This window comes from Phyllostomus discolor, chromosome 3 (genome assembly GCF_004126475.2).
Source record: "Phyllostomus discolor isolate MPI-MPIP mPhyDis1 chromosome 3, mPhyDis1.pri.v3, whole genome shotgun sequence".
Lineage (NCBI taxonomy): Eukaryota > Metazoa > Chordata > Mammalia > Chiroptera > Phyllostomidae > Phyllostomus > Phyllostomus discolor.
In genome coordinates this window covers 89,142,379-89,154,479 of record NC_040905.2, presented here as the reverse complement: position 1 = coordinate 89,154,479, position 12,101 = coordinate 89,142,379, and the positions used below count along the sequence as shown (strand labels likewise).

At 47.5% G+C, this 12,101-nt stretch overlaps 1 protein-coding gene across 1 annotated transcript in view; it reads right to left on the bottom strand.

The window, feature by feature from the left end:
• LOC114499302 (myosin-16) overlaps window positions 1-11,107 on the bottom strand; it is a 56,452-nt gene extending 45,345 nt beyond the window's left edge. The window contains exons 1-9 of the mRNA XM_028515369.2: window positions 10,815-11,107; window positions 8,334-8,477; window positions 4,510-4,666; window positions 3,830-3,857; window positions 3,404-3,500; window positions 2,694-2,786; window positions 2,065-2,128; window positions 1,632-1,730; window positions 89-192 (exon numbers count right to left, since the gene is read on the bottom strand). Of these exons, the coding sequence (XP_028371170.1) occupies window positions 89-192; window positions 1,632-1,730; window positions 2,065-2,128; window positions 2,694-2,786; window positions 3,404-3,500; window positions 3,830-3,857; window positions 4,510-4,666; window positions 8,334-8,477; window positions 10,815-11,024 (996 nt within the window). The 5' untranslated portion in view covers window positions 11,025-11,107. The remainder of the gene's footprint in view (window positions 1-88; window positions 193-1,631; window positions 1,731-2,064; window positions 2,129-2,693; window positions 2,787-3,403; window positions 3,501-3,829; window positions 3,858-4,509; window positions 4,667-8,333; window positions 8,478-10,814) is intronic.
• Window positions 11,108-12,101: the final 994 nt, after the last annotated feature.

Below are 12,101 nucleotides of genomic sequence, written 5' to 3'. Positions count from 1 at the left end.
ACCCCAGTTCTGATGGTAGTGCATGCAGGCGCCCAAAGTTCCCCTCCTGACTCTCTTTGTCTTTCACCAGCCGTCCCCACCCACTTACATCTGTGATCATCAGCTCCTCCCCGTCGTCCATGTTCTCCACCATGGTGACGCCCTGGCTCACCCAGTGGTACTCTTTAGGGTTAGGGACCAGCAGCAAACTCTCTGCCAAGAGCAGGAAAGAGAGGTAATGGCTTGGTGACACATGTCCTTCTTCCCTTTCCTTTTTAACCAATATCTCTAAATGCCTCTCATGTGCCAGGTGTGATGGTGGACATTGTGGGGGTTACAGAGCTGAACAAGATGTGGTCCCCTCCCTCTGGGATCACCCAGAGTCATGGAGGGTCTTGAACAAGGTCACAGGAGGAGTTTGAGAGTGGCAAGAGAGTCTCAGGGACTTGTGTCCTCTGTCACTTGGCCCAGTACCTGGCATCTAGTAGGCATCCAGTAGATATTTTTGGAATAAGTGAATTCACATCTTTCTTCTTCCCCTCTCCTATAAAGACCAGGTCAGACTCTAAGGCAGCAGATAACACATGATAGCAGTGGGCAGTAATAATCATTTCTATAGTATGTATGGAACATTGCTGCTTCCACAAAGAAATACCCTCACTTTTATTTTTCTTCAAATATGTGTCCTTCTTAGTCTTTTTTCCTTTTTTTTTTTAACCTTTGGAAGAGACATCAGTGGAAGAAATACTTACCTTTCCTTTCATCTCTACTATTGAGAAAAACTACAGCTCCAGAATGAAGATAAATGGAGGCTGCCACACTGCACCAGAAAGGCAATAGAGCTTGGTGGGGAGTGTGGTTAAAAGGAGAGCCTTAGCTTCATCTAGAGGGGCCATCATCATTCAGCTGCCCTGATTAGTACCACATGGGAGAACAAGCCCATAGCTACCAGATCTTCTGCTACTTCAGAGAAACTAGGAAGTTGGTTTTCATTAATTAAAAATACACTGTGTTGAACACAAATAAAGCCCACTTATGAGTGGGAATGGTGTCCAATGCCCTAGTCTCTGGCTGGGTCAGGAGGTGTGTATATGGAAGATTGAGTCTTCATCCCCACACCCCCTGACCTGACATCCTGTGCAGGCCTGCCAAGGACAGCTGAACAGGTTGGTATCTGCCCAAGGGCATCTGGCTGAGAGGATGACTGCACTCTGCTGGCTGAGCAGTACCCTCAGTGTGAGCTGTCACCCTGGAGTGCAGCCTGCTGTTATTGCCCTGGCAACACTGGCAGGGCTAACTGCGGTCCTTGGCTGACTTCTCTGTTGCTGTCTGAGCATCAGGCCCAGAGGCAGCAGGTACAAGACACAAGAGAGCTAAGCTCCACATCCCAGGGCTACGTCTTAGCCACGAGTTGCAGGCATCCCAAAGCCCCATCTGTGAAATGGGCCAACAGTGGAGGTAAGCCTCATAAGGCTCTTGTGAAGATGAGATCGGAGTAGAACTTTGAGAAGGTTTCCTGTAACCTACTCACAAAACTGTAAACTAAAGGAATTCAGGCAGAACCACAGGCTCTGCACAAGGGAATTTTTTTTTTTTTGTTATTGAAAAAAGAGGAAAAGTGAGTTCAGGGTCAGGCAGACAAAGATCTTTACCAACAAGTTCAGGCTTCTTGTTAGAGAGAATCTGGTAAAAAATGTGGTAGCCCCTCTCAGCTGCTTGCTGGGAGATGACACGAGATTTCTCTAAGAGATCTGGAAGAGAATAAGCAAAATGCCTGTCAGCTCAGCCCATTCTGCCTGGAGTTCAGGGTTCCTCTCCACCAGGCCCAGTGCCAAAGCCAGTCCTGGGTTTATTCTTCCCTCTCCCCCAGACACACAGCTTTAGGGGGCCCTGGCTGTGGATGGTGGCAGACAGGCTACGCTCAGGAGCTCCCCCCCGCACCCCTTGATAGAATGTTCCTCTGTTGCTGTTTTGAAATTACTAATACTTTTTCAACAGGGGGCCCCTCCCTGTCACTTTGCACAGAGTCCCGCACATTATGGAACTGGGCCCGCCTGGAAGAACCCCCCGAAAGGGCTGACTCACAGCTCTCAATGTCAGCTCCAGCCAGTTTGCCTGTAGTTCCGAAGTGGATCCGGATGAACTTGCCCTGAGCAGGGAGGAGAGGGGAGGGTCGTGAGGGAGTGTGTGTGTAGTTCTAGAGCAACACATGGCTCAGGTTTGGCCATCATCACTCATTGGCAGCCCCCCTGAATTCATAGAGCACTTTGGGAATGTAACTGGGCCAGGCATGGCTTATTCTGAGTCATGGATGTCCCATGCAGATGGGCAGGGGAGGTGGATGGATTTTGGAGCTCAGTCTTGGGTCTGTGAGGTAACCTGTAGGATTGGGGAGAGGGTCCACAGCTTCCAGACATTGCAAATCTCTGGCTCCCCTGTCTGACTTCGCAGCCCCGACACCACCGCGCTCCCAAGTTTCTGTGTTTAGGCCCCTTGATTTAGGTACCGATGTGAGCTCTGTTTGATATAGATCCTGACATAAAAATCTCTGGGGAGGGGATGCCGTGACTTGCCTAACCCCATTGGTATGTGTAAATTGGCCCCAATTCACTTACCTGGAATGGGGTGAGGATACCCGTCCCACCTCCCCCAGGGCCCACTTCCCCCAGGGTCCACCTCCCCTAGGGCCCACTGCTGCCACTGCTCACACTTACAAAGCGAGAGGAGTTGTTGTTCCTGGTGGTCTTGGCATTTCCAAAAGCCTCCAGCACGGGGTTTGCCTGGATGATTTGATCCTCCAGGGACCCCTGCCCCAGACAGAAAGACCAGATGGGGTGGCTTGTGCACTACTGCCTGGGGACCCAGGGCTTTCAAGTGACAGTGACTTATGTGCCAGAACCAGGAGGGGAACAGATTTGGGAGGCTAGGAAATTGGAGTGGGAGGGGACCTGGGAGGAGGGCCACTGTATGGTGACCGTCCCCCTGCAGCCTCCAACGTTGGAGGGGCACCTAGCCGATGATAGGCCTTCATTCTTAGCTGTTGTTTCCTCACTTTGCTCTTGGTGGACACCCCTGAGCAAGCTGAACATGCTCCCTGGGCATCCCTGGTCTCTCTCCCAACCCCCTTTTCTTTGTCGGCATTTGATGGTGCCACTGGCACAGCTAATACTCTTGTGCCCCAGCACCTGCGTGTTAGATGTGGCCTGGGCAGCAGAATTCATCCTGTGGGAGGAGACCCAAGCCTGCAGCCACCTTCTCCCTGTGTGACCCCAACCAAGTCACTTCTCTCCAAGCCTCAGTCTTCTTGTCTGTGAAATGGCCCTAATCCATAGACCAGCTGTGAAGGTCACAAAGGTGCTGCCCCATGGGCCCAAAGATGGGGCCGGCCAAGGATGCAGACCTGAGCCTGCGCAGTCAGCCCTACCTTCGTATCCGTGGACTGTTTGCCAGTTCCTCCGATATTGGCAAAGTACTGGATGACCTTCTTCGTGTTCTCAGTCTTGCCAGCACCAGATTCTCCACTGTGGGTGGAAAATGGGAGCAGACAAGTGAAGCACCAACAGGGGAGTGGCAGCAGAGGAGTGGAGCGATAAAGGTGCAGGCTGAGTGTGATCACCTTTCACTCTTTAGCTGTGACAGGTAGGTGGGGGGTTTACGGACGTGGGGGCTTACGGATGTGGGGGCTCCCCTTAGTTGAGCAGGTGCAGATTTACTAATTGTGCTAAGCCCACTTGCTGCCCACAGATTTCTATACAAGGTCCCACCAGTTAATTTAAGAGGGCATATTTACACACGTAAGACACAGGCTTGATTATATGTGTATAGACTGAAGGACAGAAGGGACACTTACGTGATTAGCATAGACTGATTTTCACGATCTGCAGGGACGAAAACAGCAATTGGAAAATGTAACTAGGAAACACTCAGAAACTAGACATTTGATGTCATCTTTGCCAAACAGTCTGCATTTGCCTGCAACCCACCCAACTTGGGGAGTGGCCGCAGAAGCCAGGTGGGTCTGAAAACCCTGGGCCCTGTGGGGTCTGGGGTAACATGCCAGCCTCTGCATCAAACTTTGCAGAAAGGGCCAAGAACTGACTATCCACCCCGTTTCCACTAGTCTGTCCCATAAAGCTACCCAGTCATAAGCAAAATAAAGAGAAATGATAATAAAAAATCACTTCATGGGGCCTCTGTACTGTATGGCAGAGATCATACAAGGAGTGGTTAAAAGTTGACTCGAGTTCTGGGCAAGCTACTTAACTTGGCACCCTGGCTTTTGTGATGCTTAAATGAGATGGGCCCAAGGTAGGGCTGGTACTTAGCAAGTGCACTCATTGAGCACTGACTGGTGCCTGGTGTTAAAATCACATGCTGTTGCTGCTCAACATTTAGCAAAAAACTGCAACAGGTGGTGCAGGGGCAGGGTTGGGATTGGGTAGCACATGTTTCTCATGCATTTGGAGCAACAGTGGCAAAGGAGCACCTGTCACCCACCATGAGAGCCCCAGCAGGCCTCACCCCACTCACCCATGAGCATGTCATGGTAGGCATTGTCTGAGATGGAGAAGAGGTGGGGTGGCATCTCTGTGCGCTTCTTGCCTTTGTACATGTTGGCCACTCGGGCCCCATAGATGGGCAGCCACCTGTAAGGGTTGACTGTCACGCAGAATAAGCCCGAGTAGGTCTGGTGGGAGGAAAGGAAGATGGTTAGCTGGCCCTTCCTTCTGCTGCCTTCCTCCCTCTGGGCTCCAGGCTGTCATAGAGCAGCCTGGCTGGAGGTCACTGCCAGCTGGAGAGATAGCATGGTGTCCTCTCTGGGGGCAAAGTCTATGTCTGAGTCTTCATTCAGTATGGAAAACAAGTCTTCTCCTTAATATATATGTTTCATTTTCCTTTGGTTTAATTATCTGAATAGATAACACAGTCACCGTGTGGACAAACATGTAGTAAAAAGTTCCCCTAACTGCACAGTGCCTGCCCCCTCCTCCCACAGGTAAGTGCTTTCTAATATCTACATCCACGGTTTCTGATGCATATACAAATTCAGAGACATGTTCTGATGCCCCACCTTGTTTTTAAAACTAAGGATAGTAGTATTCTATAATACTGTTTTATGTATTTCTTTCTCCACTTAACATATCTGGGAGATTTTCCCATGAGAGTTTGCAGAGATTTCTGGGGTGTTTTAACAGCTGTGCGGTGCTCACTGTGTGGGCACCATCCCGTGCCGGCGGGCAGTTGGGTTTGATCTACTCTTAAAAAGAAATGTCAGCTTCTCTTTTCATCCCAAGGCAATTTTGTAAGAAAATCATCCCATAAAAAGAACCAGAAAAACCAATGAGGTAGTACAAGAAATAATCTGAACAGAGAATAAGTGAGGGCAGGAAATGGCCAAATCCATGGGTGCCCATATGTGGCTTCCAGACTCTTTCTTCTCCTTGTTGGACACTCATATTGATCTGCTGTCCCCATTCTGTGCCTCTTTATAGCTCAACTTTAAGACTTTCCACTTTGGTCCAAGTGCAACTACTGCCCCTCATGATCTTCCCCAGCCCCTGTCTATCCCAGCTTCTCCTTAATATAGCAGTGATATATTAAGTTTTACAAGGAATCCTATTGAATTGTAAGTATGATATGTAGTGTCTCATCCTGGGACTCCAGTCATTTAATCACTCTTTCCCTCTAGCCCTATATCAGTGGGGGTGGTGGGTAGTGCAGACAGTGGCCTGGAAACCAGTTATATCCCTGTTTTGGCCAGAAAGAAAGGACAGGTTCCCCATCTTCCCTTACAGGAGGGTGTGAAAGGGAAGCAGTTGCAGCTGTGGAGCAGCCCCTGCCTGTCAGAGATGTTCAACCAGCAACGGAGGTGTCTTAAGAGGAGACTCCTTGCCCTGGGCCCTTAGGCCATATTCCACAGAGCCTACAGTCCCTTAGCCCAAAGACATGGTGAGGCTATGCAAGGTGAGCAAGGGCTTGGCTGCAGAGTGACTCTGAGTAGGCTGCAACCCTGAGCTTGGCCATCAAGCCCACACAGACATTCTCTGTCCAAGGTCCAGGCTCACATAAGGAGAATGTGGTTCTTTCCAGACCTGAGGTCCAGTGGTGTCCTCACTAGTCTCCAAACCCAGCAAATATTTCCAAGAGCTTTGTAGTGAGTGGTCTATCAGCATGGCCTGGGGCTATGGTGTTGCTGGGGCCTTGAAGGTGGAACTAAAGTAGTATTGAAGTAGGTTGAGGGAAGGAAGCATGCAGCAGCCATCTTGGCTATCACCACAAGTGACCAGAAATCCCCAGGGGCTCCTGACCTTGAAGGCAAGACCCACCTCATCTATTCCTACCAGATAAGCATCTTTCTGTTTTAGTAAAGACATCCAGAGGGGCAAACACCAACACTTCCTGACATCCCATGCTGAATGTAGCCACCAGCACTTTCAGGAAATCATATTTCTGTCTTGGGATTTCCAAGATGGTCAGGGGACTGATGGTAAACCACTTTGCTCATTCCGGCATAGTGCAAAATGTTTGTTGAATGAATAATTAGATGGATGGATAGAATGAAGGAAGATGAGGAAGAAAGGAAGAAAACAAGGAAAGAAGGAAGGATAGATAAATGAATGATTGGATAGATGGATGGATGGGGGGCCAGGGAGGGACTTCTAATCAAGCCATATAAAGTCACTAAAGGGAAAATGATATTTTGATTGTGGAGTTTGCAGGGGTGGGGTTGGATGATGCTGGGAACTGTCTTGCCTGGTTTCAGAAACTGTAAACTCCCATGGCTAAGGCTGAGTGAGAGACGTTGGGATCCTAAGTCACTGAAGAGATGAAGTTTATCTCCCTGACAGAAACACCACCTCTGTCCACTTTACTTCACCCTCCCTGGCCCCCAGTGCACGATCGGTTAGCCAGTGACGGGTAAGATTCCTCAAGGAAGGGACGACCTAAGACAGGCACAATCACAAGGTGGCCCTCAGGGAAAGACTTCGGGGGCTACAGAAAAAGGGGGTGATAAAAGGGGGTGAAAAGGGGGTGATATAGAGAAAGGGGTGACCCTCACCCCCTGGCTTTGGCATAGCCTGAGTCCTCATTCTGTTTGCAAGAAGTCTCCTAATTTCTTGGCTGCCTTATTTCCCCTGCTCAACCTAAGCCTGAAACAATGCCGGAGGTGGGTGTGGCCCTGTGCTGGAAAGGGTGGGTTCCCAGCACAGGGGTGATCAGGCCTAAGAAAGAAAAGCATAAAAAAATCCTTGCTAATACCCTCAATTTAAACAATGAGGGTCTAAGCCTGAAATAAGTTTGTTTCCCCAAAGTTTTATGACCCTTTAGCTATTTGACCCTGTCGCTAAATAAGCCTTCATTGTTCTTTGAATGTTATTCATTTGATCATTACTGCCTGACAATGACTGATGGGCTTAATTCAAGAATGTGGGTCTTTGGAGCCACTGGTTGCTTACTGATTATAACGATGCTCTGTGTACTTTGACATATTTGCAAATTATTTTCCCAGGGTTGTGTGAGAGACCAGCAAGTAGCAAGCTTTGTGGGATCTATAGTGGCCCTAACTAAAAACAAGGGGGGAAATATAGGAGACCATTCTGCGTGACGTGGGCCCAGTTCCCACTCGGAGATGCATAGGTCCCACACCCACGGATAGGTTCTCCCATGGGGAATCTGCATTGTACCTAGACGGCTGTGAGACTTGCTTTTGCTAAAACACCCTCACCCTGAATTGAGGTGGCAGGTGCTTACTATGATTTCCTAAAGTCTGTGCTAAACCTCCCCAGTGTGTAGTATAACCCGTTCAACCACTTTTGCCCTCGGTCTGCAACATCCTTCTCTTTGAAATAATTAGCATCATTCTTTCCTTTGTTTTCTGTAAAGGGTAACCATCTAAAGTGAACCTGTGCATAGTAAATGAGGACCCTCCTCAATGTAATGTGCCCAGAAAAGCAATTAAAGCTTGTCAAGGCAAGGGCTGAGGTGCTCTCCCCTTGAGAGAATGGCTGTGATATCTCTTTTCCTCCACAGGACTCGGTAGTCTGTGTGAATTTGTCTTGTGTCTCATCCACAATGCAGTGGACACTGCTTGCTGGTGACTGTATCAGGGTAGGGAGGGCGACTTCTAGGTGACAGCTTCAACAAAATGTATTTCAGTTGCCAGTGCCACCACTGAGATGTTGAAAGCTTGGAGTAGATGTTCTAATGGGTCAGAAACAGTCTCTGTCCCCTTGTCTGTGTCATAATGTGCATTGGTTGCTGCGGAAGGTAGAGTAGCTACCCCCTTCCATCAGGAGAGGGGCGGAAGACCTGTAGTGCCCACTTCCTTCTCTCCCCCAGCCCCAGGCACTCACATAGATCCTCATGTTGACGTAGCGTTGGCGTAGATTGTTCAGGACACTGGCCTCATTCAAGAAGGTCATGTCTGCCATGTCATTGGCCTGGTAGAATTTGGGTGGGTTCATCTGCTGGATATCATCCTTCTTCACAGTGAGAGTCTGAGGGAGATGTCAAGACATAGCACACAAATTAGGGAACAGTACCGCCATAGCCACAGCAGTATCTGGCACTGGTTACTACACACACACTGTCCTGGAAGGAGCTGGAGTCAGGTGTTCAGTGGGCCCAGCTCCTGGCCCAGCCATACCCCTGTGCAGTGTGGGAAGGGGAGGAACTTCAGAGGTCACATGAGCCCTAACAAGTAGGGATGACAATAGCCTCCATGGCTGGTTTCTGGGAAAATTATATGACCTTAAGTGACATTATGGAAAAATGACTTGTAAGATGTGAATTTCCCTCCCTACATTCAGAAAAACTCTAACCTATGCTTCTTTTCCCACCAAGTCCATTCTGGTAGTTGATCAGACCTTCCTCATTGATCCCAGTGACACTTTGCAGAGATGTGACTCTTGGCTCTCTGCCTTGGGAATTAGTGGTGGTTTCTAAATAGCAATGAACTTTTTCATTAAAGAAGAGACATTCTCATGCTCCCACCAAGCCAATTGGAAAGATAAAATTGAAAACAAGCAAGCAAATGAGAGAAAGAAAAAGAAGAGAATGATGGGTGTTGGGCAGTAGATGTACAGCATTCAGAGTCAGAGTTCCTGTGCATGACAGGCAAATCCTGCCCCCTTGTGCACCCTGGTTTTTCATCTGTAAATGCAGACTAGCACCAACTCTTAAATTTCATCATCTGAGGCCAAAGCTTAAGACCTGTGATCCAGAAAATAAAAAATCTTTGAACTGCCTACAGCCTGAGATGTGAGGCTTAAACACACATTTGAATTTTGAGACTTTTAATAATTTATGAGTCCAATAGGCAGATAATTTGATACCTTGACAGTTCTGGAAAATTCACCCAGTAATGGTCACCATACCCCTAGTAAGTCAAGCTAGGTTTTAGAGTCCATTTCCAGTAGTTTCTGGATCTCAGGGATTCATCCATAGGCAAAGACTTATCTCTCAGCTCCAGCCTTTATCTTAGGGACCAAGTGAGTCAGTCTCTTCTGTCCCAAATCTGGCTAGATGGTGTGTCCATTGGAGAAGCTCAGAGAAGTATTGTCCTTAAATTGCATCCAGACCGGGGCCTCTGGGGCTCCACTCTTATCATCCATTATTTCTTACAACACTATAATGCTCTGCCCTTCTGAAAAGTATGTTCCTCCTGAGAATTAGACTTTTATGTTCAGATCCACTTTAATCCAACTATAGCCTCATTTCTCTCAAGTCACTTCCCTAGAAGGGTGATGCAAAGTACAGCTCAACTATTGCAAATTCTCATTATGGAAGGTCCCTGGCTTCTCTTATGCATGAAATTAACCAAGCGCTGACCTCACACTCCCTCTTTGCAGCCACCACGGAGAGATGGCATGGTGAAGTAGAGGGAACACAGGTGTTTGAGCCAGATGCTCTAACTTTGAGTGAGTTCATCACTGTGACCATGGACAAGTCACCTAACGTCTTCTTGATCCTACTGAAAAATAGGATCAATAAATCCTACTACATAAGGTTATTGACAGGATTGAATACATTGTTCAGTGCCTCACTGGGAGTCTGCAGCAGGGTAGAGATTTAATAAAACGAATTTTCTATTCACTTTCTCACGTCACCCCTCAGAGTTATACAGTGTAGATTAGCAGAGAGAGTGGTGTGCTGGTAAACCCTTTGTATGGGGAAAAAAATCTCTGATTTCTACCATTTGTCAATTCCCATCATGTAGATACTGCCACCATTGCTGACATCAAGATGCCAAAGGTTTAACAACTGGATGCAAGCCTTGAATGTTTAGTGTTTGGCCCTTGCAATTAAGGACAAGCCAGCTCCAGCACACCACCACCAGGCAGCAAGGGGCTTAGAGCAACCATCTGTTGTTTGTGCAACTAAAGAGCTCACCCAAGCTGGCCAGAGTGCTCCAGGCCCTGTCTCACATTCCTCATGCTGTCATGGGCACATAGTGCACCCATTGATGGGTGGGAGGCTCCCTTTCCCTCTTAGAAAACAGATTCCACAGGAGAACTGTTTGGGGCTTTAAAGATGAGTAACTCGTGATAATCTCTTGTACATATGTATTGTTTCAGAGCATGCAAAGTACTTTCCTATGTCCTATCATGTTAGAATCTCTATTGTGAGAGGGCCAAAGCTCAGAGCGGAAAAGTATCTTTCCCAGGACCACACAGCTTGAATGTCATTGTGCCTGAACTTGAACCCAGCATATGGGGCTCAGAGGCATCTGCTCTTTCTGCCACTCTGCCTCTTGAGCAGAAGCATGGACACAGAGTCTGAGTGTCTGCCACTTGCAAAGCTCAGTTTCACGCTGGAGATTATTCCCCACTCACCTGGTTGGTGACCGTCTTCACGGTGACTTGGTCCCCCTGTTCAGACTGGATCTCTCCGGCGACGAAGCCCTCCTTCTCATCTTTGACCCAGCAGGACTTCTTGATGTCATAGGGCTTGTTCATGGCTTCGATTCTCTCCTTCTCAGGAGGTGCCAGGAAGGGCATTGGGTCCACATCGTCCCCACATTCACCTTTATATCCACCGGGCATTGTGGCTTGGCTGAGGGAGAAGCCAGAAGGAACAAAGGGCGGGAACCAGGACTTCCCTAGGTGCTGTAGGGGAGAGAGAGCAAGGGCAGTTTGTCAGGACTGATGTATGGGCTGAGGCGAAGACCCCAAGAGAGACAGGGGGTTGCTTCTCATGCCACTTTTGATGTCTTGGTAATATTAGGTCTTAATTACTTATAATAAGCTAATAACTCCTCAGAATTGTTTACACCTCACTAAGAAAAAAAATGCTTCTGCATTTTTTTGTCTGATGTATCATTTACATTCAGGCTGTGAGGTAAGGCTGGATCATTTTGTGGAGGAGAAGACTAGAGCCAGGAGGGGTTAAAGCAAGGACTTTTAACCATAAAATAGACAAAAAAAGGATCACCACTTGGTTTTCACTTTCCCTTAAAGTGTGAGCAGAGGCCACAAGCCATGGTAGTACCAGAACTGCTGTGGCTTGTCCCCAACAGAAACTACAGCTACTTTCCTTTCAGTGTGGTTGCAGACATCTCAGAATAGTATTTACCGTATTTTTTGGACCATAAGATGCATCTAGGTTTTAGAAGAGGAAAATAGGAAAAAAATTTTGAAGCAAAAACATGGGCAAAATATTTAATAACACAAATAACATAATATTTCACCAATGTAAATGTAAACAGAACTCAACAGCAGAATTAACAACCATTATTCCCCTCAAATTGGGAGGGTGCATCTTATAGTCTAAAGAAATATGGTACCATCACCTCAACTTTGAAATTCTGTCTTATTAGACCCTCAGTTGGAGGTTATTAAAATCCACTAACAAAGCAGCACACTGTTAATTACTATACCACACACTGATTTTTTAATATTTTGATAACTGTAGTTTAATACCATCAGTTTCCTTTGTAACCCTATATAGTTTATTTTATGCATTTTAAAACACTAATCTGATCAGAGGTCCACAGGAATTACCAGATGCTAAGTGAGACCTGGTTATAATTAATTGCCCAGGTTCAGTGATTACCTCTCTTAAGATGAGGCCAGCCTGGGCCTCTTAGTTTCCAGACCCAAGCAATTTCACCAAACCACCAG